We start from the raw sequence: 27,817 nt of genomic DNA on the forward strand, positions 1-27,817 counted from the left end.
TGCTTGCTTTGCTCGCCTGGTGTTCATATCACGAGTACTTGCTATTTGAGAGGAGAGTACCATTTTTGATGCTTGCTCACAGACCCAATTTTCACGCTGCTTTCCTTTGTCGCTGTTCTTTGAGGTAACGCACTGTTTCATTACCAGTCTATAAGGTCAGCAGCTTTCTTCTGTTTACTAAGGTTATAGGCTCTTTAACGTTTCTTCAAACTTACCATGGCGTCGTCACGCACTAATCGGAACGCCACCCAACAACGACTTGCGACTAATCCACCTTTGGAAGATGCTAATCCTTTCAGTGTTCTGCAGGATACCATGGATGACGCGCTAACTGATTCACAGAACGCAAAATGCACCTCTTCTCCTTCTTCTCGTACATCAAAACCTTCTGTCAAAGCCCCTTCTTCATCTACTCCCACGTCAGGGAAAAGAGTCAAAACTAATCCTCCTTCTCCTACCAACTCAGCTCCCTCTATCGCTATAGAACTTTTATTGGAGGAAATTCGCGCCCTTAAACCTTACATGACTGAAACAAATTCTCGTCTTCAAAGCCTTGAAATCAATTGGTCTCACACTGAACAAAGGGTGGATAATCTTGAAAGACAATTTGCTTCAGCTCAACCAGTTATCGACCAAGTTCCCTATGTTCATAAAGAAATTGCCAACCTTAAGTAGCAAGTTGAGAATTTTGAAAACAGGAACAGACGCAATAACTTACACATTTATGGACTTGTGGAAGGCCTTGAGGGATCCAATCCGATTTCCTTTTTCCAATCTTTTCTACCTACACTTCTTGGTCTTCCTCCTTCCCCTGTGGAAAATTAGTACGGTTTGGTAAACATTATCTGCGCCATCTTGCCTTTTCCCCTGATGCCACACTTTTTGTCATACGCACCCGCCATTTTAGGTGCCTCGATCAGAACCACCCTCTGCACGCCACTGGCCCCCAGCACAGCCCTTCGCCCTCACAAGCCCCCCACGCACTGGCCACCCCCCCGCTCTCACATGCCTTGGGTCGTAAACCCCTCTTCAGCGCAGCTCTGCCTCGGAACCCCATCCTGTTCCCAGCGCGACACCTCCCTTCATTCCTTTCATGGTCCCAGACCCTTTGATACAAACCCCCTTTTCCTGTGTGCCCGTTTGTCTTCCTCGTTCCCAGGCCGCCACCTGGCCCTGCGGATACTGTTTATTGCCCCCCCCCCCGTACAGTAGGAAGCTTCCCCCATTAAAGGACCCTCGAATTGATCAAAGCCCCCACCCTATGATATCTGATCAACCCCACACATTCCGTGAATCGGCGGAATGTCCAGCTGCGCGATAATCATCACCTATTGTGACCAGGGTGGGGACTTCAACTGTAAATGTGTGTGGGAACGGGCCTGAAGGGGAGAGTCCGAGGATGTCCTTTCATACTTCAAAGCATTGCAAGAATGTGTTACCTGCAATAAAGATCATAAACCTGTGTATAAGAGGCCAGGCCTCAGAGATGCGGTTAGAGCACCTCGTGACGATACTGGCTGTCTGAACTGATGTGTTCTCCTCCGGAGAGAATAAACCTTGTTTCCTGCCTTCCAGTCTCCAGCGCCTGCCTCTTCATTGATTAATATTTTGTGGGTTAAAGAGGCGATACCGCCGGGCCAATATTGGTTGTCCCTGACCTTTTTTTACAATTGGCGCCCAACGTGGGGCCCATCAGCGACACGTGGATCCAGTGGGCGAGGTCCTGACGACAGAGTGAACGACTGCAACGATCGGGAGAGCTCCTGCCCAATAGACCCTCGTCTGGCAGCCGATCATCCGAACTTCACTGGTTCCGAACAGACCTCTCTCGAGTGATCTACGGTCCTGACTGGGAACCATCAGGAGTGCCGCGAGGAATACGAGGAAAAGAGGACGATCGGGCGCTGGATTCGGAAGACAAGAAACTGTCCATACGGTCCGGGTAAGGTCGTGTAAACACGACGAATTGCGAAATGATTGTTTGATTGTTCGGAAAATACTAGTATTACTCTTTGTTGACTTGTTTGGAGATTCACTGTCTGCAAACGGAGAAACAACAGGCTCTCTCTCTTTGCAAACAGTGAAGGATAGGTAACGCAGCCATCGTGCCTATCTTTCTCCCCCACTGATTGATTGTTTGAACTCGAACTACGGTTCGTGGATTGTTCTCGGGAGATTTCCCTCTCCCACACTGATTAATTGTTTTTGACCCCGAACTACTGTTCGCGGATTGTTTTCTGGAGATTCTCTATCTGCAAACAGGAAAGAACAGGTTCCTCTTTGCAGATAGTGAAAGGGTAGAGGACGCAGACCTTTTGCGGGCCTACTTATTCTCCCCACTGATTGTTTGATTGACCGAGTATTGACTGTTCGATATTGGTTCATGAGGTATTCACTGCCTGCAAACAACGTAGAATAGAAATATTCTGTCTAGTCTTTGCACGCAGTGATAAGATAGGCAGTGCTGACTTTTGTCCTCGTTGTGAGCCGTCATGTCTGTCTTCTCCCCACTGATTGGTAGTTGGTTCAGCCCGGACCGTTTATTAGAGGTGGACCATCTAGCTCCGCTGGAAGGCACCCCTAATAAAGACATGTTCACAAAGTATGGATTAGTTACCATAGCCTATAGTAAGCTGTGGCACAAGTATACCAAAGAAAATCAAGAGAAACAGTGGCCACTGATAGGATCCTTCGATCTTGATAAAATAGAAACGTTAGAAATAGCCCTTTGTAGTAGTAGGACAACGCCTATTATGCTCGACACTCTCGGTATGTGGCGCAAAGAAGCAATGCAACGAAAGAAAAGAGACGAAGTCAGAGTAGGTAAAGAAACGCGACAGACAACCTTCCAAGCATCTGGTAGGCAAAAGGAAGGGATAGCGGCAACACGGTTCCAAGGAGTAAACGCAGGAAGGGAACGGTGTAAAGGGATATATCGACAGGACAACCCCAAGACACAACGACCCGAAAGTAGTCCCCCGACACTAGGCGCAGGACGACCAGACTTAGGGCAAAACCAATGTGCTTTTTGTAAATATTCCGGGCACTGGAAAGCCCAATGCCCGACTCTACTGAACAAGGGTAAGAGCAGAGGGCCGACAGAAATAACAGGCCGGCAGGAAGGGAAAAGGCGTGAGACAAAGATGAATCAGACTGACACGGACAGGCCAGATAGAACCACCACGTTTGATTACGCCCGATGGCACAGATTTCGCCAGACCGATTTCAGCGACATGTTTGAGTCCTCATAGATCGAACAACGCTAAGACGGGAAAACCAGTCTAGCTCTAAGTTACCCGGTGACGAACCCCGTACTACCGCTACTGTTCCCGAACACAAAAAACCACCCTTTTCGGATAACCTACAGAAACAATACACAGAGTAGTCTCGGACAGATTAGTATACATTCCATTAATAAACTCAAACTCCAAGTGCAATGGGACTGATTACTCTCTGTTGCCCCCCACTCTGTGAAAAAGGAGCAATTACAGGCCTGCATAGACAACCCCCCATTACCCAGACATGCCTGTCCAAACAAAATACCTACCCCCACTCCGGAAGTTCCCGAAGTGCCGCAGGTCACCGGTCACGCCCATCCGGAAGGTGAAACACACAGCACGTGTGGGGCGGGGCCTGCTGACAGCCATCGATCGAAAAGATCGCCAGTGGGATGTCCAGGAGGCACCACGGGCCCGGCATGAAATGGCCTTCCCATCCTCTTCTTCCTGGGGTGGCGTCCCCCGGGCCACGAGTAGGGAGGGGGAGGATGCAGATGACCCCCTCCCTCGTATCTCCTGGTCCAGCCATCACAAATACCTCTGCTGAAGAATTGGTACAGGGTGGGCTGGGAGGGAGAGGCGACGCGAACGAGCCTCTCCCACCTCCCCGGATAGGAGGTTTCCCAGCCCCGGCCCGGCGCCGAAATCCTCCAGCCGGGCGGCGGCCATACTTCCGCAGCACAGGACATGCACCGCGGCGGCCATACTTCCGCAGCACAGGACATGCACCGCAGGCGGTCATACTTCCGCAGCACAGGACATAGGATGGCGGCGACCATACTTGCGCAGCACAAGACATACGATGGCCCTCAAGTGTACTTGTGGAGCACGGGATGTGGGGTGGCCATCATGTATGCCCGTGAGAAGGGGCGGCGTGGGGTGCACTGGGAGAGGGAGGCGGCGCGAACGAGTCTCCCTCGCCCCCCCAGGTGGGGGCGCCACAGCTGCACCCTAGCCGAATGTCCTGCTCCTACGGCACGGTGTTCCATTTTTTCACCCCAAAAAGTCTCTTCCACTCTTGCAGACTCGACGAAGGGCGGCTGCTGCGGGGTCTCAAAATGGCATCTGGGCCCCCTGGAAGGCGGGTCTAGGCCGCTAGAGTAACTTTGACCAGCAATGTAACTCGGACGCTTGCCCACCGGGGCACGAGCCCCCACCTCCGACAGCATCCCCACAGCCTTGAAGATTCTACAAAAAGTCCCAGGAGCCCTCGGCCCCTGCAGGCTTCCGGTGAGGAACAACTGCCTTGATCGCTAACGAAATAACCACGACATAGCCACCCCTTTTGTTAGCACGAGTTTTTGAACTGCCGATAGGGACTCTGGTCCAACCGCCGGTTGTGGGAAACATTTTGTCCCTGATGCTACTTCCGGACTAACCCGGCCCCGCCCAAAATGGCGCCGGTGTCAATAAGAACTTACGAACACCTCGTGGTGTTTTTAGCTAATAAGACTTGATGTTCTGAGATATGTATATGATCCTTTGTACACTTGACGAAAAAGAGGGAGGGTTCACTCGACGAACATGTAAAAGGATCCCGTTAAAAATGTTGGTTTCAATGTACGATTTATTATGATATTATTGTAACTGATACATAACCTCGCTTGTGACACACGCCCACGGTATGCATTTAGGAAATTTGATTGCAACTAGTCTGACTGTGCTTCCAATTATGAAATGAATGCCCCTTGATCCCTCACCTATTGATAGACCTTTTTAGTTTCCTGCAAATGAGTAAATAAACCCTTTTAAATGTTTTTAATGCTGCAAAATAGCCCCCCCTTACTGTACGCGCTTCAGCCATCGCCGTGTCCGGCCAAATACGATTGCACTCTCATATCTACATGCTGAACGATTGTGCAAATAAAGGTTTTCCAAACTATGAACAGGTATTGCATGCTTTTGTAAAATGTGGGATCAGCGGGAGAGTTTTTCTGGGCGCCCTGCTTTGTTCTCTTTTTAAGGTTATTAGAAGATGGTTGCTCAGCCCCGGATGGAGGATCGAATCTAAGACACGATACTCTGCCTCCAAATATGCGACTGGCTCAGGAACTAACGCATGGAGAAGGACCTCGACTTCTGAGGACGGGTAAAGTGAAGCGGTGTAAATGATAGAATGTTATAAAGGTACGGCACTCAAAGGTACTAGGGAACAGAGTTGGCCGAAGAGCTGATATGCCTTAGAACATCACAGCGTTGGAAAAGATTTAAGGACCCCGATAGCTAGATACATCTACAAACTAGATACCTCGCACTAAGTGCCTCTGATTTTTAACGTTTCCCTACACACGGCCTATAAGGACACACTGCCCCCCCCCTGGCTTCAGAAACCAAGACCCCAGGGATTCTATCCCGAGGAGATAAGACGAGTATGTGGTAAGTAAAGGACTTTCGTGCCCATACATTTAATATGCTCGAATGTTGTCCCCCTCCCTTCCCCTCTTTTCCTCCCTCTACAGGTTACATTGGAATCACGACTGAGGTATGGTGACGATCTGAAGCCTCGCCATGTCTGATACATGAAGCGGACTAACGCTGCAAGGTGGCACCTAAGGACACCCACAAACTACTCTTGTAACGAAAGAGCCAATAAGTTGTATGATATGACGAAACACGATCACCCCTAATCCGTGTTGCGTGAATGGGCACATGTCACGTATGTCTGAAACTATGAGAAAATGTTTTTATGCGACTGAAGCGTTGACTTAACTAGTCAAAGGACCGAGAGTGCGAGAAGTGCGACACAATGGTGCCTTTTACTCAATGCATGTCCCCTGTACCCGGCCTAATGCTCGTCCGTCCCAAACTGCATGCTTTCGAAATTCTAACACAGACCCGTAATGTCTCATGTTGTGTAATGCGCTGAATAGCCTATCTTAATACACGGCCACTCCCCATGTCGCACGTGTACTATTTAGCCTATTGTTGCACATCTCTCTCTCTCTCTCTCTCTCTCTCTCTCTCTCTCTCTCTCTCTCTCTCTCTCCTCCACACTCTCACTCTTCCGAACGACTAGCACCTAATTGGCAAACCGCCACCCCTGGTGCACCACCCAATTGGCTCCAAATACCGCAAGTATTTGCACAAATTTGTCTTAAATAAAATCACCTTGATGCCGTGTCACTACCTCTCCTTTCTGCTAAATATTGATGAAACCTAGAATTGGCCAAAAAGGAAAGGACAGGTAAGACGACTGAGGTTCCCTAATCTGACCCGTAATAAGGGAACTACATGTCAGTGGCTTCTATGATAAAAAAATGCCTCAGATAACGCGACCTTCCCCGTCCCGAATTGTCTCAATACCCAAACAGTAAAAGTGATCGAAACATCCCCATCTTCCCAGAACGCCCCCAGTTTTGTATCAGCTGCCCCGGACGAGAGTTTAAAAAATGTCCCTCACCCCCGGTTGTAAGAGATGGGTCGACTTACAACTAACACAGGCCAGCCGTTGTTCCTAGAAATGATTTGTTGATGAGCAAGCTACAGAGTTTAGAATTCGAGAAATGTCACTGAACGCTTACCAACTGAACTGTGGCCTTCTGCTAGATAACGCCCTCATGACACAAAGCAAGACGATAGTCCCTCACCCCAGTTTGCTATATTCCTAGTTGTTTTCCATAAGACCCCGGTCACCCCAAGGAATGAGTCGGATAGTTATCGTAAGCCCCCGGTTTTTTAATGAAGTAGTCAGGTTGTAAGAGACTATGTAGAAATTAGAATGATGTTTGCAAAGTTAAGATTAGACCGAAATGAAGAAATTGTTGCAATAAACCCTGTTGAAAGTAAAATGTTTAGCTGAAAGGTAGGATGCATTGATAGAATGGAAAATTGTTTAGCCTATGTTCGTTCCTCAGAAAGATACCTATCAGACCATGGTGATAGCACGTTGCACTTTTTCGTAAAATACAAAGCCCTGGAGAACGGTATAGCTTCGTAAGGCTCGTACTAGGAAAGTGGGTCTCTGCCAGAAGAACTGACGTGACTGTAATAAACAAAATGCAATGAATAGGTACCAGATCTCGTACCACGACAATGAATGTAATACCAACAAACACCAAAGAAATAGTTACGAAGGAAAGTTATAGGAAATCCAGCAAGCCCATCATCAATTATTTATATGTTGGTTGTAAACCCCAATGTAACGGATGTTTCTCAGTTGCTTGGAGCTGGGAGAGAAATAGACTTATGTGATTACCTTCCTCTGCCAATTCTCTAAAGACTGTCTTTTCAAACTCATTTAAGGGTACCACTGTCGGAGGAGAGAGAGACCGGATGTGGGAGCACGCGGCCTGACTGCAGATCGTGGAACCGCAGGACGAGGCACTGTTTCCGAAAGGGCCGACCTGATGCCCCTGCTCGATGATCAACATGTGCCGAAAAGTCCCCGCTCTCTGAACTCGGTCATGGGCCCGCCTACCTAAAATTTTCCGTCCCCCTGGTCTGTTCCCGATCTGGCCCTGCTCCATCCCCTTTTCCTCCGACCTACCCTAAGGACTACTCACACACCCCCTTCTTCCACCTGAACTCTTTGACAATCGACTCGAAAGGACACAGGGCGAAAAGGACCTTTTTGACCAGGAAAGCGAGGAAAAGGTCATGCCCTGCAACGCGGGACCTAGAATAGAGCTGGACACATAGCTCCACCGCCGGTGCTCCACAGTGCCAACAGAAGACGACAAAGAATGCTGAGAACTCACTAATAATGGTCCATGACAATAAGACTTCCCCTTCGAACAATGACACCCCTGATTATCGTTTTTACTACGTCTCATTTCTCTCCCAGCCACCATTGTATTGATTATGCTCCAACCGAATACGAAAAGAACTTACATATGTAATAACCTATCAGTTCATATTCCTAATGACTATAAGCATCTATGAAATGTACCCAACGCTCTCACTACAGAATCGTTTTTGTCCGATATTGCATTACTATGACTTTCCTGCAAACGAGCTTATCGATAGGCCCGCCTCCTAAGATGAAAGATTTTAAATGTAATGTTTATAGCTCCTTCACCTGGGTTCCTACTTCTTTACTTATGACCGCCACAGTAGACATGGATAGGAAATAGGCCAGCAAGATGTCTTGGGAATGTTAAAGGGAGGACTGTGGAAAATTAGTACGGTTTGGTAAACATTATCTGCGCCATCTTGCCTTTTCCCCTGATGCCACACTTTTTGTCATACGCACCCGCCATTTTAGGTGCCTCGATCAGAACCACCCTCTGCACGCCACTGGCCCCCAGCACAGCCCTTCGCCCTCACAAGCCCCCCACGCACTGGCCACCCCCCCGCTCTCACGTGCCTTGGGTCGTAAACCCCTCTTCAGCGCAGCTCTGCCTCGGAACCCCATCCTGTTCCCAGCGCGACACCTCCCTTCATTCCTTTCATGGTCCCAGACCCTTTGATACAAACCCCCTTTTCCTGTGTGCCCGTTTGTCTTCCTCGTTCCCAGGCCGCCACCTGGCCCTGCGGATACTGTTTGTTGCCCCCCCCCCGTACAGTAGGAAGCTTCCCCCATTAAAGGACCCTCGAATTGATCAAAGCCCCCACCCTATGATATCCGATCAACCCCACACATTCCGTGAATCGGCGGAATGTCCAGCTGCGCGATAATCATCACCTATTGTGACCAGGGTGGGGACTTCAACTGTAAATGTGTGTGGGAACGGGCCTGAAGGGGAGAGTCCGAGGATGTCCTTTCATACTTCAAAGCATTGCAAGAATGTGTTACCTGCAATAAAGATCATAAACCTGTGTATAAGAGGCCAGGCCTCAGAGATGCGGTTAGAGCACCTCGTGACGATACTGGCTGTCCGAACTGATGTGTTCTCCTCCGGAGAGAATAAACCTTGTTTCCTGCCTTCCAGTCTCCAGCGCCTGCCTCTTCATTGATTAATATTTTGTGGGTTAAAGAGGCGATACCGCCGGGCAAATATTGGTTGTCCCTGACCTTTTTTTACACCCCCCCTTAAATATTCAACGGGCTCGTCGACTAGGACCATCATCTCGCCCTTCTGTCTCATCATCTTCTTCAGTAAAACCAAGAGGCGTTATTTTATATTTTTGGGAATACACGGATCTCCTTAAAGTCCTTCATGCTGCCAAATAGAAAGGGAAGATCATTTGGAATGGTTCTAATCTTTTCTTTGCTCAAGTTTATGCCAAAGCGACTGCGGATCGTCGCCAGAAATTTTTAGAAATGAGACCTGCCCTTCGCTCCTTAAATGCTCGTTATGGCCTTTTCCATCCATGCCTTTTTAAAGTGACTTATAACAACAGAACGACGAATTACGAAGATCCGGTGTTGCTTCAACAATTTCTGGACTCATGTAGAGCTGATTCAATGGGCATGCCTCATTCATGATCCCTGGGCAACCTGGCTTTATGTATTGAAATGATGTCCCATTAAGATTGCTTGTTACCTTATTTTCCCTGATGTATTTTGTAATATGTGCTTTGTTTTATTGTAATTTTAGTGATTCAAATTATCTCCTTTTGCTTTTCTTTTTCAGATGCGGTTTCGTGGTCCCTTGTTTTATGTGTCCTTTATGTTCTACCTGGAAGCATGTTTCCTTCTGCCGCATCCTTGTGGAGTCTCCGGTCCGACTTGCTGTCTTCCTTATGTGCTTCCACCCCCCCAGTCGGTATACAACCTTTACCACGCATTTTTTACCACGCAATACCATTACAACGCTGGTATTACAACGCAAACCATTACAACGCATTGCGCTGGGGGGCGCTCTAGGATAGGGAATAAGTTTAATTTTCTATCCAACACCTTCCCAAGTGTCCACGGGGCAGGGCCGGCTCTAGGCTCACGGAGGCCCTGAGCAGGGAGTGTAGGTAGGGGGCCCGAGGCCGCCAAATCCCTGCCAGGGGCCGCCACGCAAATATGTATCTAAGGATATATATTGGCGTGGCGGCCCCTGGGGTTTGGCGGCCCTGTGCAGGTGCACAGCTTGCACATGCCTTAGGCCGGCCCTGCACGGGGACTGGAGTTGGAATAGAAAATTATACTTACCACTATCCAGCACCTCTAAGCGCTATGCGTTATAAAGGTATGCGTGGTAAAAACCGCGTTGTAAAGGTATGCGTGGTAAAAGTATGCGTTGTAATGTCATACATCCCCCCAGTCTTATTGTGTTCGTGATGTATTTTTTCAACATATTTTTTCATTATCAATTGATAATTTTGTTTTGTCTTCTTGTTTTTTGTTTTTTCTCTCCTCAGTTTTTTCCTTTCCCGACTTTTTTCTTCCTTCTTCTTCTTTTTATCTACTTCTTTGTCTTTTACAGCACTCTTCTTTTCACTACTTCTTTCATCTTTTTATCTCTGGATCTTTCCTGTAATTTTTTCTCCCCTGTTTTTCTTCTTCTAAACATTGGAAATTTAAAGTCTTCTATTATTTGCATAATAATTGTTTGTGCTATATTATATAGATACTATTTTATTGCCTTTATGCAATTTGTACATGTTTGCTTTAGTCGTTTTTACTTAGAGTAGTAACTTGGAATGTTAAGGGAGTTAACAATCCTATCAAAAGACAACGTGTATTAACACACCTAGATAGATTGAATACGGATATCGCTTTCGTTCAGGAAACTCACTTATCAGAACTTGAGGCAGCTAAACTGCAAAGAAGTTGGGTTGGACATGTTTTTTCTTTCCCAGCTTTGGGAAAGAAAAATGGCATGGCACATCTATATTATGTCATAAAAAAATACCAACTTTCAGTGGTACATCAGGAACATGACCTTGATGGTCGTTGGGTCATTGTTAAATTGCTTATTGATCAAATACCTTTAATATTGTTTAACGTTTATGCACCTGTAACAGTTGATAATGTTTTTTGGAAACATATTGCTGATAAGCTCCTTATGTTTGAGGAGGATTATGTTATTTTTGGAGGCGACTGTAATCAAATTCTCGACCCTATTTTAGATAGGCGCTCCTCTGTTAAATTCTCTAACTCTAACAACTAAAGATGCATTCGCAATTCTCCTCTGCCGTACGCCGTAAGGCTTTAATTGATACTTGGAGACTTTGCAATCCTGATCTACAGAATACACTTTTTATTCCCCTCCTCACAATTTCAATCCAGAATAGACTATCTTTTCTTTAGTAAACCCTTAACTCAATTTCTTTCCCATGTTGAGATTGGCTCCATCCTAGTTTCAGATCATGCCGCTGTTTGTGTAGATTTGGATTTGTTACCTTTTTCCCCTCCTGCAGGTAGATGGCGTTTTAATAATTAATTACTGTTGGATCCTAACTTCACAGGCCAATTCACTTCTTTTGCTTCTGAGTTCTTTTCTATTAATTCTACTCCAGAATCATCTCCGGTAATGGTCTGGGATTCATTTAAAGCAGCAGGTAGAGGTTTTATCATAAGTTTTGTCTCGCTGAAAAAGAAATTTTTTGAAACTAAAAACGCTCAGTTGTTAGCCAAGATTAAACGACTTGAATATTGTTATTACCGATCTAGTTCTGAAGCAACATTAAAAGATCTCCTTGATGCAAAAATGTATTTTAATAAATCATCCACAGAAGCTGCATCCTCTTATCTCTTAAAAAGTAGTGCTCGTTATTATGGTGGCCAGAATAAGATGTTTAAAGTACTTGCTAATTATCTAAAGATCTGGCGTGAAAGAACTAAAATTGAATCCATCCGTAACAATACCGGTCATTCATCGGTAATTTGTTACTTTTTATAAAACTTGATACACCCCTGAACAACACCCTTCCTCTGATGCGCTTTCATCTTTCTGTCATTCGATACACTCTCCTCCTGCTCAGGACACTGACTTTGCCTCTTTAGAATCCGACATTACTCTTTCTGAAATCAAACATGCTGTATCAAAATTGAAAAGAGGTAAAGCACCTGAACCAGGCGGTTTTACGGTTGAATTGTATGCTCACTTTGCGTCTTTCTTACTCCCACGACTCTTATTACTTTTTCAATCCTTTATTAATGATGGTTCCTCTTCAGGCTCTTTTCAGGAAGCTGTAATTTGTTTAATTCCCAAAGACAATAAAGATCCCTCTCTATGTAAAAACTATCACCCAATATCTTTAGTTAATTTAGATTATAACATTTTTGCAAAGATTCTCGCCCTTCGTCTTGATCCTGTTTTACCCGACATTATTGGCCCGGAACAGTCAGGTTTTGTTAAAGGTTGTTTATCTTCCGATGATTCCAGAGTTTTCTTTAACATTTTAAGTAAAGCGTCCTCTCTGGATTATCCCATTGCTGCAATAGCACTTGATGCTGAAAAAGCATTTGATCGGATTGGTTGGGATTTTATGTTTCAGGCACTTAAATGGATTGGCATCCCTGCTAAATTAATTCAATTTCTTTCCCTATTATATTCTAACCCTAAAGCATCTATTTTTGTTAATGGAAAGACTTCTGATCATTTTCCTCTTTTTAGGGGAGTTCGTCAAGGTTGTCCTTTATCGCCTCTCCTTTTTATAATTGCTTTAGAACTTTTTTTAACGAAACTTAGGTTAGATGATAGAATTACTGGTTTTAAACTTCACACTTCTCATGTTAACTTGTTTTTTTATGCGGATGCCATCCTCTTATACTGTTCCTATCCTTCCACATCTCTTTCAGCTTTTCTTTCTCAGGTTGAGTCCTTTTCTCAATTATCCGGATATCGTCTTAACTCCGAAAAATGTGAAGTTCTTCCCCTCAACATTCATTGTTTGAAACAGGATTTCCTTTCTACTGTTTTTTCCTGGAAATCTCTAAAATTAAATATCTAGGTTTATGGTTTTCCCCCACTATTTCTGAAACTTTGAAAGAAAACTTTGACCACCTTTCCAAAACTTTATCTGTGTCTATCGATCGTTGGCATCCTCTTTTTCTTTCTTGGTGGGGTCGATTAGACTCTATCAAGATGATGCTTTCTCCACTTATTCTCTATCTTGTATCTATGATTCCGGTACACATTCCTGGTTTCTATTTTAAGAAAATTGACTCTTTATTAACCAAATTCCTTTGGAATAATATATTGCCTCGAATAGCTCTTAATGCCCTTAAAGCAGACAAATTCTATGGTGGTCTCAAATTTCCTGATTTTAAATCCTATCATCATGCCTTTTCTCTGAGACAATCTTCTCATTGGCTTTCTCCTGATCAATGTTTTCATCCTCCTATTTGGTTGAACATTGTGAAGCACTTCATAGCTCCTTTTAATTTTAATGAATCTCTTGCTTTTACTAATACTATTTCTTCTTTTCGCTCTCAAGTGATCTCCCATTCACGTAAGATTTTGACTCCTCTTCTTCCACCTTCTTATCCCTCTTTTTCTTCATTAGACCGACAATCTATCTGGCATAATCACTTGTTACGTATTAAAGGTCATACCTTCTATTGGAAAACCTCGAGACTTCACGGTTTACTTCCTTTATCCTTTTCTGCCCTTCAACAACGATTTTCTTTGCCTTCGTCCTGTAAACCCCAATATGACTCCCTCCTTCCTCGTCTCCTGCAATATCTTCTTTCCCTACCAACGAATCCTGTTATTCCCCCCAAATCTTCTGCTCTTTTTTCTCTATTCTCTACTACTACCTCTGCTTCTTCTTTATATAGAATTCTGTTTCTCCCCTCGGATAGGGCCAAGGGGAAGTCTGAATAGGCCTGGGAAAAGGATCTTGCAGAATGTTGGCCTATTCCTTTTTGGGACAAATTATGGTTGAAAATACATAAGACATCAAGAGCAGCTAATATCTCTCAAACTCTTTATTTTATTTACAAACGCCTTCTTTTTACACCACTGAAATTAGCTTCTTTTTCTACAGACCTTTACTCTGCCTGTTGGTCATGCAATAATAATTTAGCTGATTTAAAACATATGCTTTTTGAATGTCCTTCCCTCTCCCGTTTTTGGCATTTGGTTTGGTCCCAAATTAATAACATTTTTCACACCCACATTCCTTTTTCTGTTTCCAACATCTTTTTAGGTTCCTTATCACCTTCTTGGTCTCATTCACCTCCCAACCCTTCCTTAATTGACCTATTATTGGCGATTGCTCTACATTTGATTACGTCAAACTGGAAACAAGCTGATAAAGTTACTCTCGGTGTTTGGTGGAATGCTGTGTGTTTTCATCACAGATTAGATACTAGCAATGTCACCCCTATATCTCTGTCCATTAAAAGAGATCTTTTATGGCTAACTCTAACTTCCTATCTCACGTATAAAGCTGCACCTCTTCCTAATACAATTAATACTCCTGATGAAGTTAGGAAGCCTCCATAAATCCTTTTGTTGTCTTTTCGCTTTTTTTTTATTTCAGTGCTCATACTGTCGGATGTGACTCCTTTTTCAACGATTACATTTTAGAGTTTATTATATTTACAATATATTTGTTGATACCTCTTGGTGTTGAATTACTCTTTAAGATTCAGGTAGTTTTATTTCTTGCCTGTACTGTTATTTAATGATGTTTCCCCCCTCTACTTTTCCCCCTACCCTCCCTCCCTCTTTCTTTCTTTCTCAAAGCCTAGCATGTAATTTGTTCTACAATGTATAACATTACTTCTCATAGTGTATTTCGCTTATACGCTGTTCATTTCTTTGTATGTTATACTCTTTTTCTTCAATAAACTTTCACTTGAAACTTAAAACTAATCAGTGGCATAACGCAAAATGATGGGGGCCATTTGAAAAATGTGTTGGAGACACCTCTAAAATGTAAATTGGGCGACCACATCGCAGATGTAAGAATTCCGTGAACTTAGCTGTGGCCCAATCAGATGTGGAACCCCTGCACCGGGGCTTAAATTACTGCACAGACTATAGTAACACATGGGTAAATAACATAAATCTTGGTATTTAGATTTACCAGAGGTACTGACCAAGTTATATAAACAGATTTGCATCAGCAGTATTTGAATTGTTTGGCAGTAAAAGCAGACATTGATGTTTTAATTTACTTACTGAAGTAGCACAGCAAAAAAATTAAATACCTTATATGGTGCTACTACCCAGCTGTGTGCAACTTACTGCTGTGAAAATAAAATATGCAGACCTCGTTTACCAAGAACTAATTCATATACCTCAGACACCACTCTGTTTGCATGATGCGGCCAATGCCTCTGATGTATTCAAATACCACCAGCACAACACTGTGCGCTACCGCTGTGTCATAAAGCAGTTACTAGCTAGTGCTTAATTTGAGGCAGTGGTTGCTGGTAGGGCCCACCGGAACTCATATTTGGGGACTCATAAAACTTTGACCCAGAAAAAGATTAAGAGGAAAAAACACAAAAAGGATAAAGAAGGAGAAGGAAGAAGATGGAAAAACAGAGACAACCGGAGAAATGAGTGAAAGAAAAGTCTGTACCAGTGAGACAAAGTCAAAAGAAGCATACATATATGGTGGTGGATAAAAGAGGCATGATGTGAGAAATCTTCGGGCACCAGCAGCTATTATACAAAATAAGACTGAAAAGATCGTGTGTAGAGGTAAGTAGGACAGAGATGAGAAGGGAGTGAGAGAAAGGACGGACGTTCTTCTAATAAAATCTTTTGAAATAAAAAAAAAGAAGTTGAAAATATATAAATAGATAAATAAATAAGACTGATATGAGCGCCATAAAACACCCTGTGGTGTGGGTGTTATTCAGTCTCTGCAGCACCTAACAAACATGTTGTTGGCGCCCATCACTCCCCTATCAGCCTGCAGAGCTCCGCGGGTCCACCCCAGGAAGAGGTCACGCGGTCACGCGCTCGCAGTGGATTCTAGACCTTTCCACGGGATTCTGCACCCCTCCCGCTTGTTCTCAATGGGAGCATCTTCCAGAAACTTCTGCCAAACTTCACGTTAACCCTTCTGCGTGATTGGTGCTCTGTTTCTAGTCAGGAAATGAGAGAATAAAAGCACAGAGGCGAGACTCGGAGGAGAGGGGAGCAGGCGGCATTCCCCGCGCCGACATGTGTCCAAACAGACCGCTTTTTGATGGTTCCCACTGCTCAGCTGTTGATTCCTGACACGCAGGAACAACTGGCTGCTAAAAATACACCTGCTGGAGCGCTGCATCCTTCCAGAGGGGGCAGGGGCGACTGAAGCTAGGACAGTAATTCATAATTTCAGGACAGGCAGCGCCTGGTTTGCATAGTTCGCCTGCAGATGAGGGGCGAATGCGCCAGAACCGGCCCGCCGCCCCCCGGGACAAGTTTACTTTTAATGCCCAGTGCATCCCTCCTGGTCGCGCCCCCGCGGGGAGGCTTGGTACAGGCTGGGGGCAGAAGGGGGTGGAGAGGGCGTGTGAGTCCATTTATAGGGCCGTCCTGCAGGAATGCAAGGTGCTGAGATAGCAGGCGTGACTGCAGGGAGCAGGCCTCACTCCAAGGAGCCTATGACTCTGGAGAGCATGGACAGCGTGGAACTCTGCGAGTCCGAGGGCAAGGGTCGGGGGCTGAAGGCCACCAAGGAGTCCTGGGCCGGCGACGTCCTCTTCGCGGAGCCCGCCTACGCCGCCGTGGTCTTCGACAGGTAAGTGTCCCCTCGCCCCACCATGGGTCTGGGGAGAGCAGATGCGCCGGGGTCAAGCTTCAAGATATTTCATCTGAGCTCTATGTGGAGTGTTTTAGTTCCATATGTCAAAACATTAAGGGGCAGATTTGCAAGCCCCTTGCGCCACTTTTGCGTCACTTTTAACATGGGGAAAGTGACGCAAAAGTGGCGCAAGGGGCCTGTAAATCTGCCCCTAAGGGCGGCTTAGAGGCGCTCTGCACATTGGTACCCAGTGGCCCCATGGCACGTGTGATACCAGTTGCCCGTCCTGACTGGTTCAACAAGAGCGCATTGCAGGCCGGAACTTGCAGCTTATTCTTTTAGCCACAATGTCATCAAGGCCGCCCCAATAATTCATGAACGAGGCGCGTGAAATGTGGCCTGACGTGCCACGCGCTGAGGCAGGGGCCTGTCCTGTGCCCTTGTAATGTGGGTGAAAGAGGTGGAAACAAGGCATCTCAGGATGACAAAAGAGAACCTTTCTTTCCTGCTCTAGTCAGTTTTGCCGGGCAGCGCTTGGTTTCTGAAAAAATACAAATATGATCATGTCTGAAGGATGCACATGAAACACACATGCACCCGCAGTGCAAAGCAATCTCGAGCACTATCAACATATGCTGAAAACATTTGATTACTGCGTGAAAACTGCATTTTTTTTAAATCTAACACTTAAAATCGTATCCCCTTTGTTCTAAAATCGTGTTACTTTGTGTCACTAAATAGCTGAACATCTTAATTTGTAGACAATTACAGGCGATTTTTCAGCAGTCAAACATCCTTTTCCATTTCTCTGATAATCTGGAATGTTTTTGTTGTTTTGGATAGCACTCAGAAGACCAGGGGGCGCTTCACAGCACTAATAAAAATAGAACATGAACACGTAAATCTAGGATCCCGGATGGAAAGCTGCATTCAAACCTCCACGTGCACCGCCCTTACCCTAGAACAAAAACCTCTCTCATTCTATATTCATTGGATTAAATCCATATGTAAAGAATAACGCATCAGCCAAGCCGGCTTATTAGCAAGCTTTGCGTTCCTCTATCTTTTTCATTGCATGGCAGGTATGAATGATTGAATATTTATAAACACTTTGCATATTTTTTTAATATTTGGTCGTGCATCGCCTCTGACATTCGGCGCTGCTGTGCCTTGACAGACAAAACGTTGATAGCCATGAATATTTAGTTTACGTATAACCATGTTTATTGCACAGTATACATACATTTACATTGCCTTAGATAATATATTTAAGAAAGTTTGACCTCTGCATTAACTGGGCCATAGGGGCCTGGCACCAGTTGGTTGTCGCTTTACAGCATTAATAAATGAGTGGTTTAAATCGGGCCCATGGGTCAGAGCATCCCATGGGCCATCTGACCTTGATGTAGCTCATATGACGTGGCATGAGCACCCAGGTAATTTGGTGAACCTGACTCCAAGGAGTGGGGCCCATGATCTGCCCATGATGTTCCACACAGTGGGGGGTTTACAACAGGCAGTGAAGACGAAGGGAAAGTACATAGTGTGAGTGGGAGGGAGATACAGCATCTAGGACAGTGGATGAGGTTACAGTACACCAGTGCTTAATTTGTAAAGGAATAAGTACCAGGCCTCTCACCAGGAGACTACTGCAGCTTGCCCCACACATTGCCCCTCTATGCTGCCAATGCTAGAAAGGACACAACTACTAACCATCACACTGTTACAAGTGTGACAATGCAGACTATTCCAGGCCTCCAAAGCTATAAGAATGGCTTGGGCGGCAAACAGTAGTATTTTTTCATGTTATTATGAATTTATAATTGCCTATTATTGTGATAATCTCTAAATTTAGGCAGACAGTGCCACCTTGTGACAGACTGTCACAACCAGCGGTGTTGACAATTATGTGTCGGTGCCGAGCACCGGAAACCAAAGGCTCAAATTAAGCACTGCAGTACACAGTGCTGGGGTGCAGCATAAAAGGATATGGTAGACTTAAAACTCCCAGAATTTTCAGTGGTGATGACTACAAACGCGTATTTGTTGTAAATCCTACATCGCTAGCTTTAGGAAATCCAAATTTTCCCTTGGCTTGACGAGGGCTGGTTGGGGTTTTGCATCTGTTGTGAATATTATCCCTGGATGGCAGCTTGATTGAAGCATCTGGCAGAAATCACGAGGCCCAGATCTGAGGCTGTTGAGGGATATAAAGGAGGGCCCTAGAAATGCCACTTCTTAATGTGGGGTGCAATAGAAGCTTGGTGGGTGGCTAAAGAGCCCGCTAATTGTTAATCCCCCCTGCATCACCAATAATATTGCAAGCCATCTCTAGATGTACCAATAAAATTTGAGAACTATAATAAGCAGGGCCACTGGAATTATTTGAGTCTGCGGCCGTGTCTTTTTCCACAAAATTACCAAATTTGCCACAGAATCCACCATCTGCTGAATAATTTAACACCTTATGTTGCATAATTAGTTTCTTTATTGCCAAAATAATTCAGTCAACCCTGCCACATAGTTTGGTCCACCGCTGCCACATAATTCCAGTTGCCTTGACTATAATATCCCTATGATGACAATTCTGTGATTTGCTACGTCCATGCTCCCATATCAGTTAGACTGGTTCTTCCTCACTCTTCTGGCATTGGCTCACCCTCTGTGCCCTCCTACAACAATTGTACCAGCGCATCCCAGGCCTCGAAATGATCACTTTCTTTTTCATCAGTTGTTCGGTTTGCACAGGACCTCACCCTCAATACTTGTCCAATATTTCTTATCCTGTATCCAGTGTCTAATACAGGGTCCATGGTGGATTTCTACACAAACGCTGTATGTCTTCTAACAAAAACAAAAGCTAGCTCAATACATTTGGTATGGTGTTCCTTCTTCAGTCTCTGTAGTAGCCCCATTATACATTTTCCTGGTGCCATGTCTCAAGGCCCCTCCATTCACAGACCCACCAGTTCTTTAACGTTTTTCCAGTAGTTAGCATTCACATTGCAGTTACACACTTTGTGTATAAAATCTGCCCCCAGCTCTCGGCAATGTGGGAAGTGTGCTATGACTGAAGGGTAGACCTTGTGCACCCTTTTGGGTGTGAGCATGTCATGCAGACCCAAGTAGAACATTAACATAAAGGCAACACGGAGCATCTATTTTAACATAACTTGTGAAAATCTAAATGTTTTGGTGGATCTATGGAGTTTGCTCTTGATGGAGTGATAACATCTGGAAACTTGCTAGTTGAACCAGCTGGTTCATCATTCAGTTAAAAGCTGATCACTGGAGTCCCATTGAAAAGTACTGTTTGATCTTGTAGGTGGCAGATAACTCTTAGGGGCCGATTACGATGCTGTTCGGAAAGGCTCCGAGCGGGATTCGGATTCGGCGAATCCGATTCGGAACCTATGTTTCTGACTGAATCGGACACATTTCCCAACGACCGATTACAATGCAAGGAAACCGTTCGGGATGTTTGAATCGATTTCCAAATGGCATTCAGACAGCCCGAGTTGTCTCAGAGCCAAATTGTACAGCTCTATGGACACGGTTTCCGAAAGAGCGATTACGATGACTGATTCGGACAGCCGTTCCAATTCGGTCTGCCTGACACAAAACGGTTGTCGGACTCTGACTTTGGGGGCCCGTTGCAGGCTTCCGATTAGTTCCTGTGGGGGTAACCATGGGACCCCTCCTTACCAAAATGCACAGTGTGGCAGGCACCATGAGGTGGTCGTCACAGGGCGCATTTATTTTCCCCAACAAACTTTTTTTTGCAATGGGAGCCTTTGTACTCGTTCGGAACACTGGCACCCATTGAAGTCAATGGGAGTCTGACTGAACGATGTACGGATACATCGTAATCGGTCAGACTCGCAGAACCTGATTAGTTTGGAAACGATTCCGAAACCGATTCGTTCGGAAGAGTTTCCTAACAAGATCGTAATCGGCCCCATAGAATGTAATCAGAGCTGGACTTGGCACTAAAAAGAAACCCTAGAAAATGTTAAGACCAGGCCCAGGTAATCAAGCAAGCCTGTCCCTGGGAAGAGGCGTAGGGTGGTCAGATATTGAAAACCAAACACAGGAACAATTCTCTGACACAGAAGTAGGCCTACAATTTTCCAGCAACCATGTGCCACCGAATGACTTAATTGACAGCACTCACAAACATAAAAAACACGACAGCGAGGCTGCAAGGGGTAAGGATTTTGGTATTGTGCAGTAGTAGCATGTGGAAAGTAAATGCAACTTTATCACACAGCATCAGTGCCACTTAAATTGCTTCCTTATCAGCGCTGCCAACTAATCATGCACGGATACACAGGGAGCAATGCCTTCAGTTGAATTTAAGTTGCACCCCTCTTAAAATAGAGGCATTTGGTACACATATAGAAATTTGTTGCACTTCACCCTCCCTGCTCTCTGTCTGCCTTAGCGCCTGGACACCCCGTTGGGGGTAGCTGTGCGCTTAATAAATTCCTTTATTATTATTAGATCAAATCATAACTGCCTCACCCCGAGGACCTCATGTCCCTATTTTGCTTTAATTTTCAGCACCCAGAAACAGGATAATGCTCATTATTGGCTCCTAGCGAGTTGGGGACTCTAAGGGAGTTAGAAAAGAAAGCACTATACAAATGCTGCTATAACATAATGAAACGATGTAATGGGTGCACGTGTTCCTCACATACATACTGTGCTAATCATAGTTCCACCTGAATCTCTTACATATCTGAGAGTGTGGCAGAAAGTGACTGTTCTGTATTGGAGAACACCGCGCTTGCCTCCTTTCACCCTATCAACTTTTTTGCGCTCGCCTAGATCGCAATTTAAAGCAAATATATTAGGGCCTGGTTTACAAGGTTTAAGACTAGCAATGTCTTAATTTGTGCCTGCCTGGAATTCAGAAAAGGATTCCTGGCAGGAGTAAGTGCATTTGCTACTATGGATGTCTTTGCCAAAAGTGTGCAGGAATCTGCAGTAGCAAATCTCATGGAAAAAGGAAGTGGGCATTACAAGGAGTGGTGAGCCTTGCAAGTTTGTAAACATCTCCGGAGAATAAGGAAAATCAGGGATACTTCATGGAGGAAGCTTTCATCCAAGTCCTTATTGGTCATGCGATTTCTCGGCTTGACTATGCCAACTCACTTTATTTGGGATTCCCAGATGGCCTTGACAATAGGCTTAAAATCAGGCAGCCCGGCTGGTCTTCTGTCAGCCACGACATACCACACTACGGGCCAGATGTAGGTAATTTTTATTTACCGACCTCTTAAATACCGAGTCATACCGACTCGGTATTTAAGAGGTCGGAAAAAAAAAATACCGAGATGTAGGTAATTGCAGATGTGCAATTACCGAATCGGAAACAGTCGGTAATTTCCGATGTGGTAAATACCGACCAGTCAATGCCCATGCATTCCTATGGGCTTTGAAGCCCATAGGATTGATTGGGCATATACCGGTCGGTATTTACCACATCGGAAAATACCGACTGTCACAAGGGTGCAGGGGGTGTCACTTTGACACCCTCTGGCACCCCCAAAAGAGGCTCGGGTGCCATGTGGCAGGCATACCTGCCCTAAGGGCAGGTCTGCCTGTCATATGGCATAGGTGTGCATGCACACATGTGCATGCACACCAGAAACGGTATTGTTATGTTATGTTATGTTAAAATATTTATACCGCGCACATACACCGAAACGGTTTCTTACCATCAAGTAGTATTTGATGGTAAAATACCGATGTTGTACTGCTTGTGGGACTCAGAAGAGTCCCACCTACATACCAATTGTCCGGAATCAGTAATGATACCGACTCGGTATTTTACATACTCGGTAAATTTACCTACCGGTAAATTTACTGAGTCTGTAAATTACAGGGACCTACATGTCAAATTGCTTTTACCGGGTGGTAACGGCCGAATTCGGCCGTTACCACCCGGTAAAAGCCTACCTACATCTGGCCATGCGCCTTTAATGAAAAAGCTCCACTGGCCTCCTGTAGCTCAGAGGAACATCTTTAAAATAGCCTGCATTATTTTTAAGGTTCTACGCTGCAAAATTCCTGCTTTTGTGTCCTAGAATCCAACCTTACCTTCCCAATTGCCTTCTTAGATCGGCTTTCAACAATATACTTAAAGTCTCAAGAAGCAAGAGAAAAGGGCTTGGAGGGGATAGTTTTTCCTTATCGGTTCCCCACACCTTGAATTCTCTCGCTCCTGACATCACATCAACTTCCAACTATGCGAGTTTTAGAGTGCTTTTAAAAACCTGGTTGTTCCAACAAGCTTATATCTAACCTGGCTATTAGTTGCTGTCTTTTGCTACCTTAGTGCCTAGAGACCTTATGGTGAATGTGTGCTCTAGATATTTTTTATAGCATAACATAACTTCTACAGACACGCACTTTTGTGGTCATTCGCAAACTCTTATCCAATAGCTTTCAGCCCTGCAAATGTTTGGAAATTTGCAGGATATAAAGGGGTGCAGATCAACCCCACATTTGGTGGGGATGCAGAGGGTTGACTTTCTCAACATGGATTTTTTTTCCCTGCAGAGAAGAAAAGGCACACTAATGTGAAGTTTTGTCATAAGACTAAAACATGTAAAAAAAACTTTCAGTCGGAAATGTAAATCTCCACATGTACTTTTATGTTTCTTTCATGAATCAGGCCCTTAAAGTGGCTGCATATTTTGATAGTCCAACCCAACTCGGTGAACACAAGTGCGAAAATTAGAAACTGAGCACAAATTCATGAATCTGCACCCACAGGTTTGTTTACTAGTTCACTTCAGTGTGGGTTTACTCATTTCAGACATTCATAAATGTCTCTGAGAGTGGGCTCGGAAACCTGCAACAGTTGCAGGTTTCCAGGTGTACTCCTGCAAAGACTTTGTGAATTCCAAAAGTTGTCTTTGTATATGCAGTTTTGCATGTGTAATTGTATCTTGTGTGCAACTGTGCATGCTGAAGTTACTTCACTTACAGGCAATAGCACTTTTTTTCTTTTCTCCGTGTTCCAGTGGAGAAATCCCTTCCGCTACTTCCCCGTCGATGGTTCTCTTTTTCTTGACATGGTTATGATGTATTGGCCTGCCATAGCATGCAATACTAAAAAGCTTGACACGTGTCACAATATGAATTCTGATTAGTGTAATTCTCAGCTCATTTACATCCCGAAAGGGTCTTTAATTCTGCCATTGACAGGAGTAAATCTCTGACCATACCCAGGATGGAAATGGGCCAAAAACAAATGTGTCAACATTCTCAAACACTCTAGTTGGTGGGTGTACCCAAACTTTTCAGGACATCCCTCCCCTGCACAGCCAGTCCTTGCCCTTGGAGCTGGATTGGCACATTAATAATATTACAGCATTAGGGCGTATTATTAAACATTGGTAAATTAGTTTGGGACTTCAAGTTCAACTTTACATTTGCAGGTATAAATGGAATTTAAAGGTGCCACTGGCTTTCAGAATTGCGCCTGATATCTCGGTGCTATATGTTCAACCCTATGCCTTCTGTGTTGAATTCCTAGACAAAGCCTGTAGGGAAATGTAGCGAAGCATGGTGTAGTGAGCCTATGACACTAGGGAATGCTCCTTTCCTGTTGAAAGAGAGAGGGAGGGAGTTGATAAGTGGCGAGTTCTGGAAGTGACCGTCAGGTAATCAAAATACATGTTTTTTTAACTCTGAGTTTCAGACACCTTGTAAAGTTTCTTTCTTAAAGTTTCAACAAACTCAGAGCAAGAACGTCATGTCGCTAAACAAAGGCAGAGGCTGGATTCTTATTAAAAATATTAGAATGCCAACATCTCATAGTTTCCTGCAATAATCCCAACAGTGATATTTAAAGAACATAGCCCATGAAGGCCAAAAGCAGCACAGATGTTAGCCTGTAGTCTTCAACTGGGTTTTCTAGCAGTTTTTCCACAAATTTCCTGAATAACAAATAATATGCTGTAACTAGTTGTGTCTTACTCCTAGCTTGGGTGTAACTTTTTAATATATTTTTAGGTTTAAGACGAACGTACTCATTGAAAAAAAAGTATGTGCATCAGACGTCTCAGAGAAAAGTAGGACCCTAGGTTCCCATGTGTAACTGCTGGAAATGTACAACATTAGTAGCAGTGGAGGCCTGTGATTTGAGCAAGCGGTGGGTGGGTAAGCCACACACACACACACATACATATTCACACTTACCCATCTATGTGCACGCTCACTCAAACCCATGCATTCTCAAGCATGCACTCACCCGTTCACAGCATGCACTCAATAATACACATACATTCACACATATGCACGCACGCACATACCACACATTTAAAAAATAGAAAAATGTACCGAGCCGCAGTGGTGATCTTGGGTGGCGAGAGGGAAGCCCTGAGGTTCATGGAGTGTTGGGACTGCAGTCTCCACTCATTGGCTGACCTAGTGGAGGCTGCAGTCCCATACACGTCACAGAGCCCGCCCCACTCTGTGACCAACGTCACTGATGGACACTCGGCCCTGGGCACTACAAAGCTTAAAACTGAGCCACCCAGGTCTAAGTCTATCAGTGATGTGCCCCCTCGTCATGAGGGGGAGGACCTCCAAGCACTTTCCCACGCCCACAGGGCTGTGAAATCCTCAGCCCGGTAAAGCTCAGCTCAGGCGGTCAGGTGCCTGCGCATTCACAGCGCCTGGCTGCCTGACCTGAACAAGAAGAGTGTCTGTCAGGGTGACCTATGCTCAGCCTGACAGACACTTTTCATATTTTAAAAAGGTTGGTGGACGGAGCCCCTCCGCCCTTAAGAATGGGCTGCACCTGGTTGGTAGGTTTCCAAGAGTGTACCAGGTAATACTACTGGGGTTTGTAAAGTTTTTGTTACACATGCAAAGTCTAAGGTAGATCCCAGTTATTGTCCTATCCATAGCCTGTGGAGGGCTCTGCTTTTCCTACACACTTTGGAATTATCAATGAAAGGGTTCTGGCACTACTGCAGCAAGGCTGTGCCTAACTAAACTAATGAACAACTGAAGTTGTCTTAGGCCATCAGAAATTTTATAGGGCTTTCCAAATATTCTCGTCAGAATGACTTGGCTTGATTGGCCTAAACCGAATGTTTTCTTTGTGGTATTTCAGTTTGTAGTCACACAGGAGCAAGGTACTTTTCTAAGGCTCCAACACTGTCCTTTGTTGGTGACTTTGCAAGTCTTTTCTTGCTCTTAACAATGGAGGCCGTGATGCCAAGTCAATTTCGTATACTCAATCCTTATCGGCCGTGGCTCGCTCCTTCAGTCTGTGTCACATCAGTTAACCCGGAAGCCTTAGAAACAGTACCTTGCTCCTGTGTGACTACAAACTGAAATACCACAAAGAAAACATGTGATTAATGCAGAGACATACCTTTAAAGAATTTTCAAAGAGATATATAGTCCTGAGGAGAATTCCCTGGCTACAAGAATTCGAAACGCGTCGACCACGTTCGGTTTAGGCCAATCAAGCCAAGTCATTCTGACGAGAATATTTGGAAAGCCCTATAAAATTTCGGATGGCCTAAGACACATAAAGATAAAAAAGCCAAAAAGATTTTTTTTTTCTTGTATTGTAATTTATGTTTTGTAGCTCTCTTTGAATATTGTCTTGCATTATTTGAGATTGTTCCTCTTTAGTTTTTGAATCAATAAGAAAAAAAGTATGACTGAACGTATGAATGAGTTCACTTTATAGTATGAATGTCACTTCACTGGAGAGTTTGAGGGGAGAATGAGGTATGAAGATATGGTGATGCAAATGTGATGTATTACATGTGATGTTTTTTTACATTTGTATAGTGATTTTTGTATCTAAAAAATATCCAAATTGTGTTTAAAAAATATAAAGGAAGGCAAAAATAAATAAAAAATCCTTCAAATAATTAAAGAATTCAAACCAAAAAGTGGTCTGGAAAGATCGGTTTTGTTTCCATCTTTCTGATGAAATAAATGAATAGGTAGCAGCATTGGCAACTTCAGTTTTTCCTACACACTTTGGCATAGCATTGCCCCACAAAGTTGCAATATTTCCTGTTAGCGCCACTTAGCACTGAAAAATGTTTGGCTTTTTTGCTGAGTGGGCACGGTACACTGTTTTGGCAAGAAAACAGATTCCGACTGGTCCCCCTCTATGCCAGCTGTGGAAAACACCAAAGCCACACAGCTGTCCCAGCCAGCCTGCTCCCTGATGGACAGACGAATTCTCCTCACGGGCAACATCTGCCCACAGTTATGGGTTGGTCATAGCCCAATTTAGACTATCATCTGAGCTATCAATTCGCACCCCTCCTTGCAGAGTGCCACTGCATTCACACTTTCACAAGTAGAAGCAGCCTATAATGTTGCAGCTCTGCACAGCCACTGGACGGAACACTACAGGCTCCCTTTCATTCCAGTTTTAAGCTGATTTTAAACCGTGGCACGAGTTAAGTTGGTTTTTATGGTCACTCGGGTCAGCAGCGCTTCAGGTTCTTTCTATGTGACGAGGATTACCACTTTTTAGCGTAGCCTGTCCGAATCAAAACGCCAAAACACCGTTACAGTCGAAAAACAGTGTGTCTTTTATTTACTATTTTATTTTCACCATAAGACAGCCATCTCTTAAAGATGTCTAAAAATCACAAACACTTTCGACTTGCTTGGATGGATTTTGACAGCTGGTGCAACGTAAACAAATGTTAAATCGCAATACGAAAACATGAATAAATTAAAGGAAAACAAAAAGTGATAGTGAGCAGGAATTTGGATAAATATCACATACATTGTAATTTTTTCCAGTTTCTTTTAATGCAGCGGGAACTCGACCCGGAGGTATTGTGGCGCTGTATGTGAACAGTGGCATTGCAGAAGGTCACATTCCTTTTTGAAGGCATGGGTGACTTCCCCAGAATCACAGGGTGTGGATTCTGTTGCCTTATTTGGAAACACAGTGGAAAAGCTTCCAGTGAGTGTGTGTCGGCAGAAGGGATGCTCTCAGTTTTACTGCACCGGTTCCAAGT

The 27,817-nt window shown here is 44.5% G+C and overlaps 1 protein-coding gene across 2 annotated transcripts in view; it reads left to right on the forward strand.

The window, feature by feature from the left end:
- The first annotated feature begins 16,191 nt into the window (after window positions 1–16,191).
- The window catches only part of SMYD1 (SET and MYND domain containing 1), a 111,545-nt gene continuing 99,919 nt past the window's right edge, over window positions 16,192–27,817 (forward strand). The window contains exon 1 of one of the 2 annotated variants that reach the window (XM_078678684.1): window positions 16,192–16,787. In XM_078678684.1, coding sequence (XP_078534810.1) covers window positions 16,591–16,787 — 197 coding nt within the window. In that variant the 5' untranslated portion in view covers window positions 16,192–16,590. The remainder of the gene's footprint in view (window positions 16,788–27,817) is intronic. The other variant, XM_078678683.1, reaches the window with a different exon arrangement.

This window comes from Lissotriton helveticus, chromosome 2_2 (assembly GCF_964261635.1).
Source record: "Lissotriton helveticus chromosome 2_2, aLisHel1.1, whole genome shotgun sequence".
NCBI lineage: Eukaryota > Metazoa > Chordata > Amphibia > Caudata > Salamandridae > Lissotriton > Lissotriton helveticus.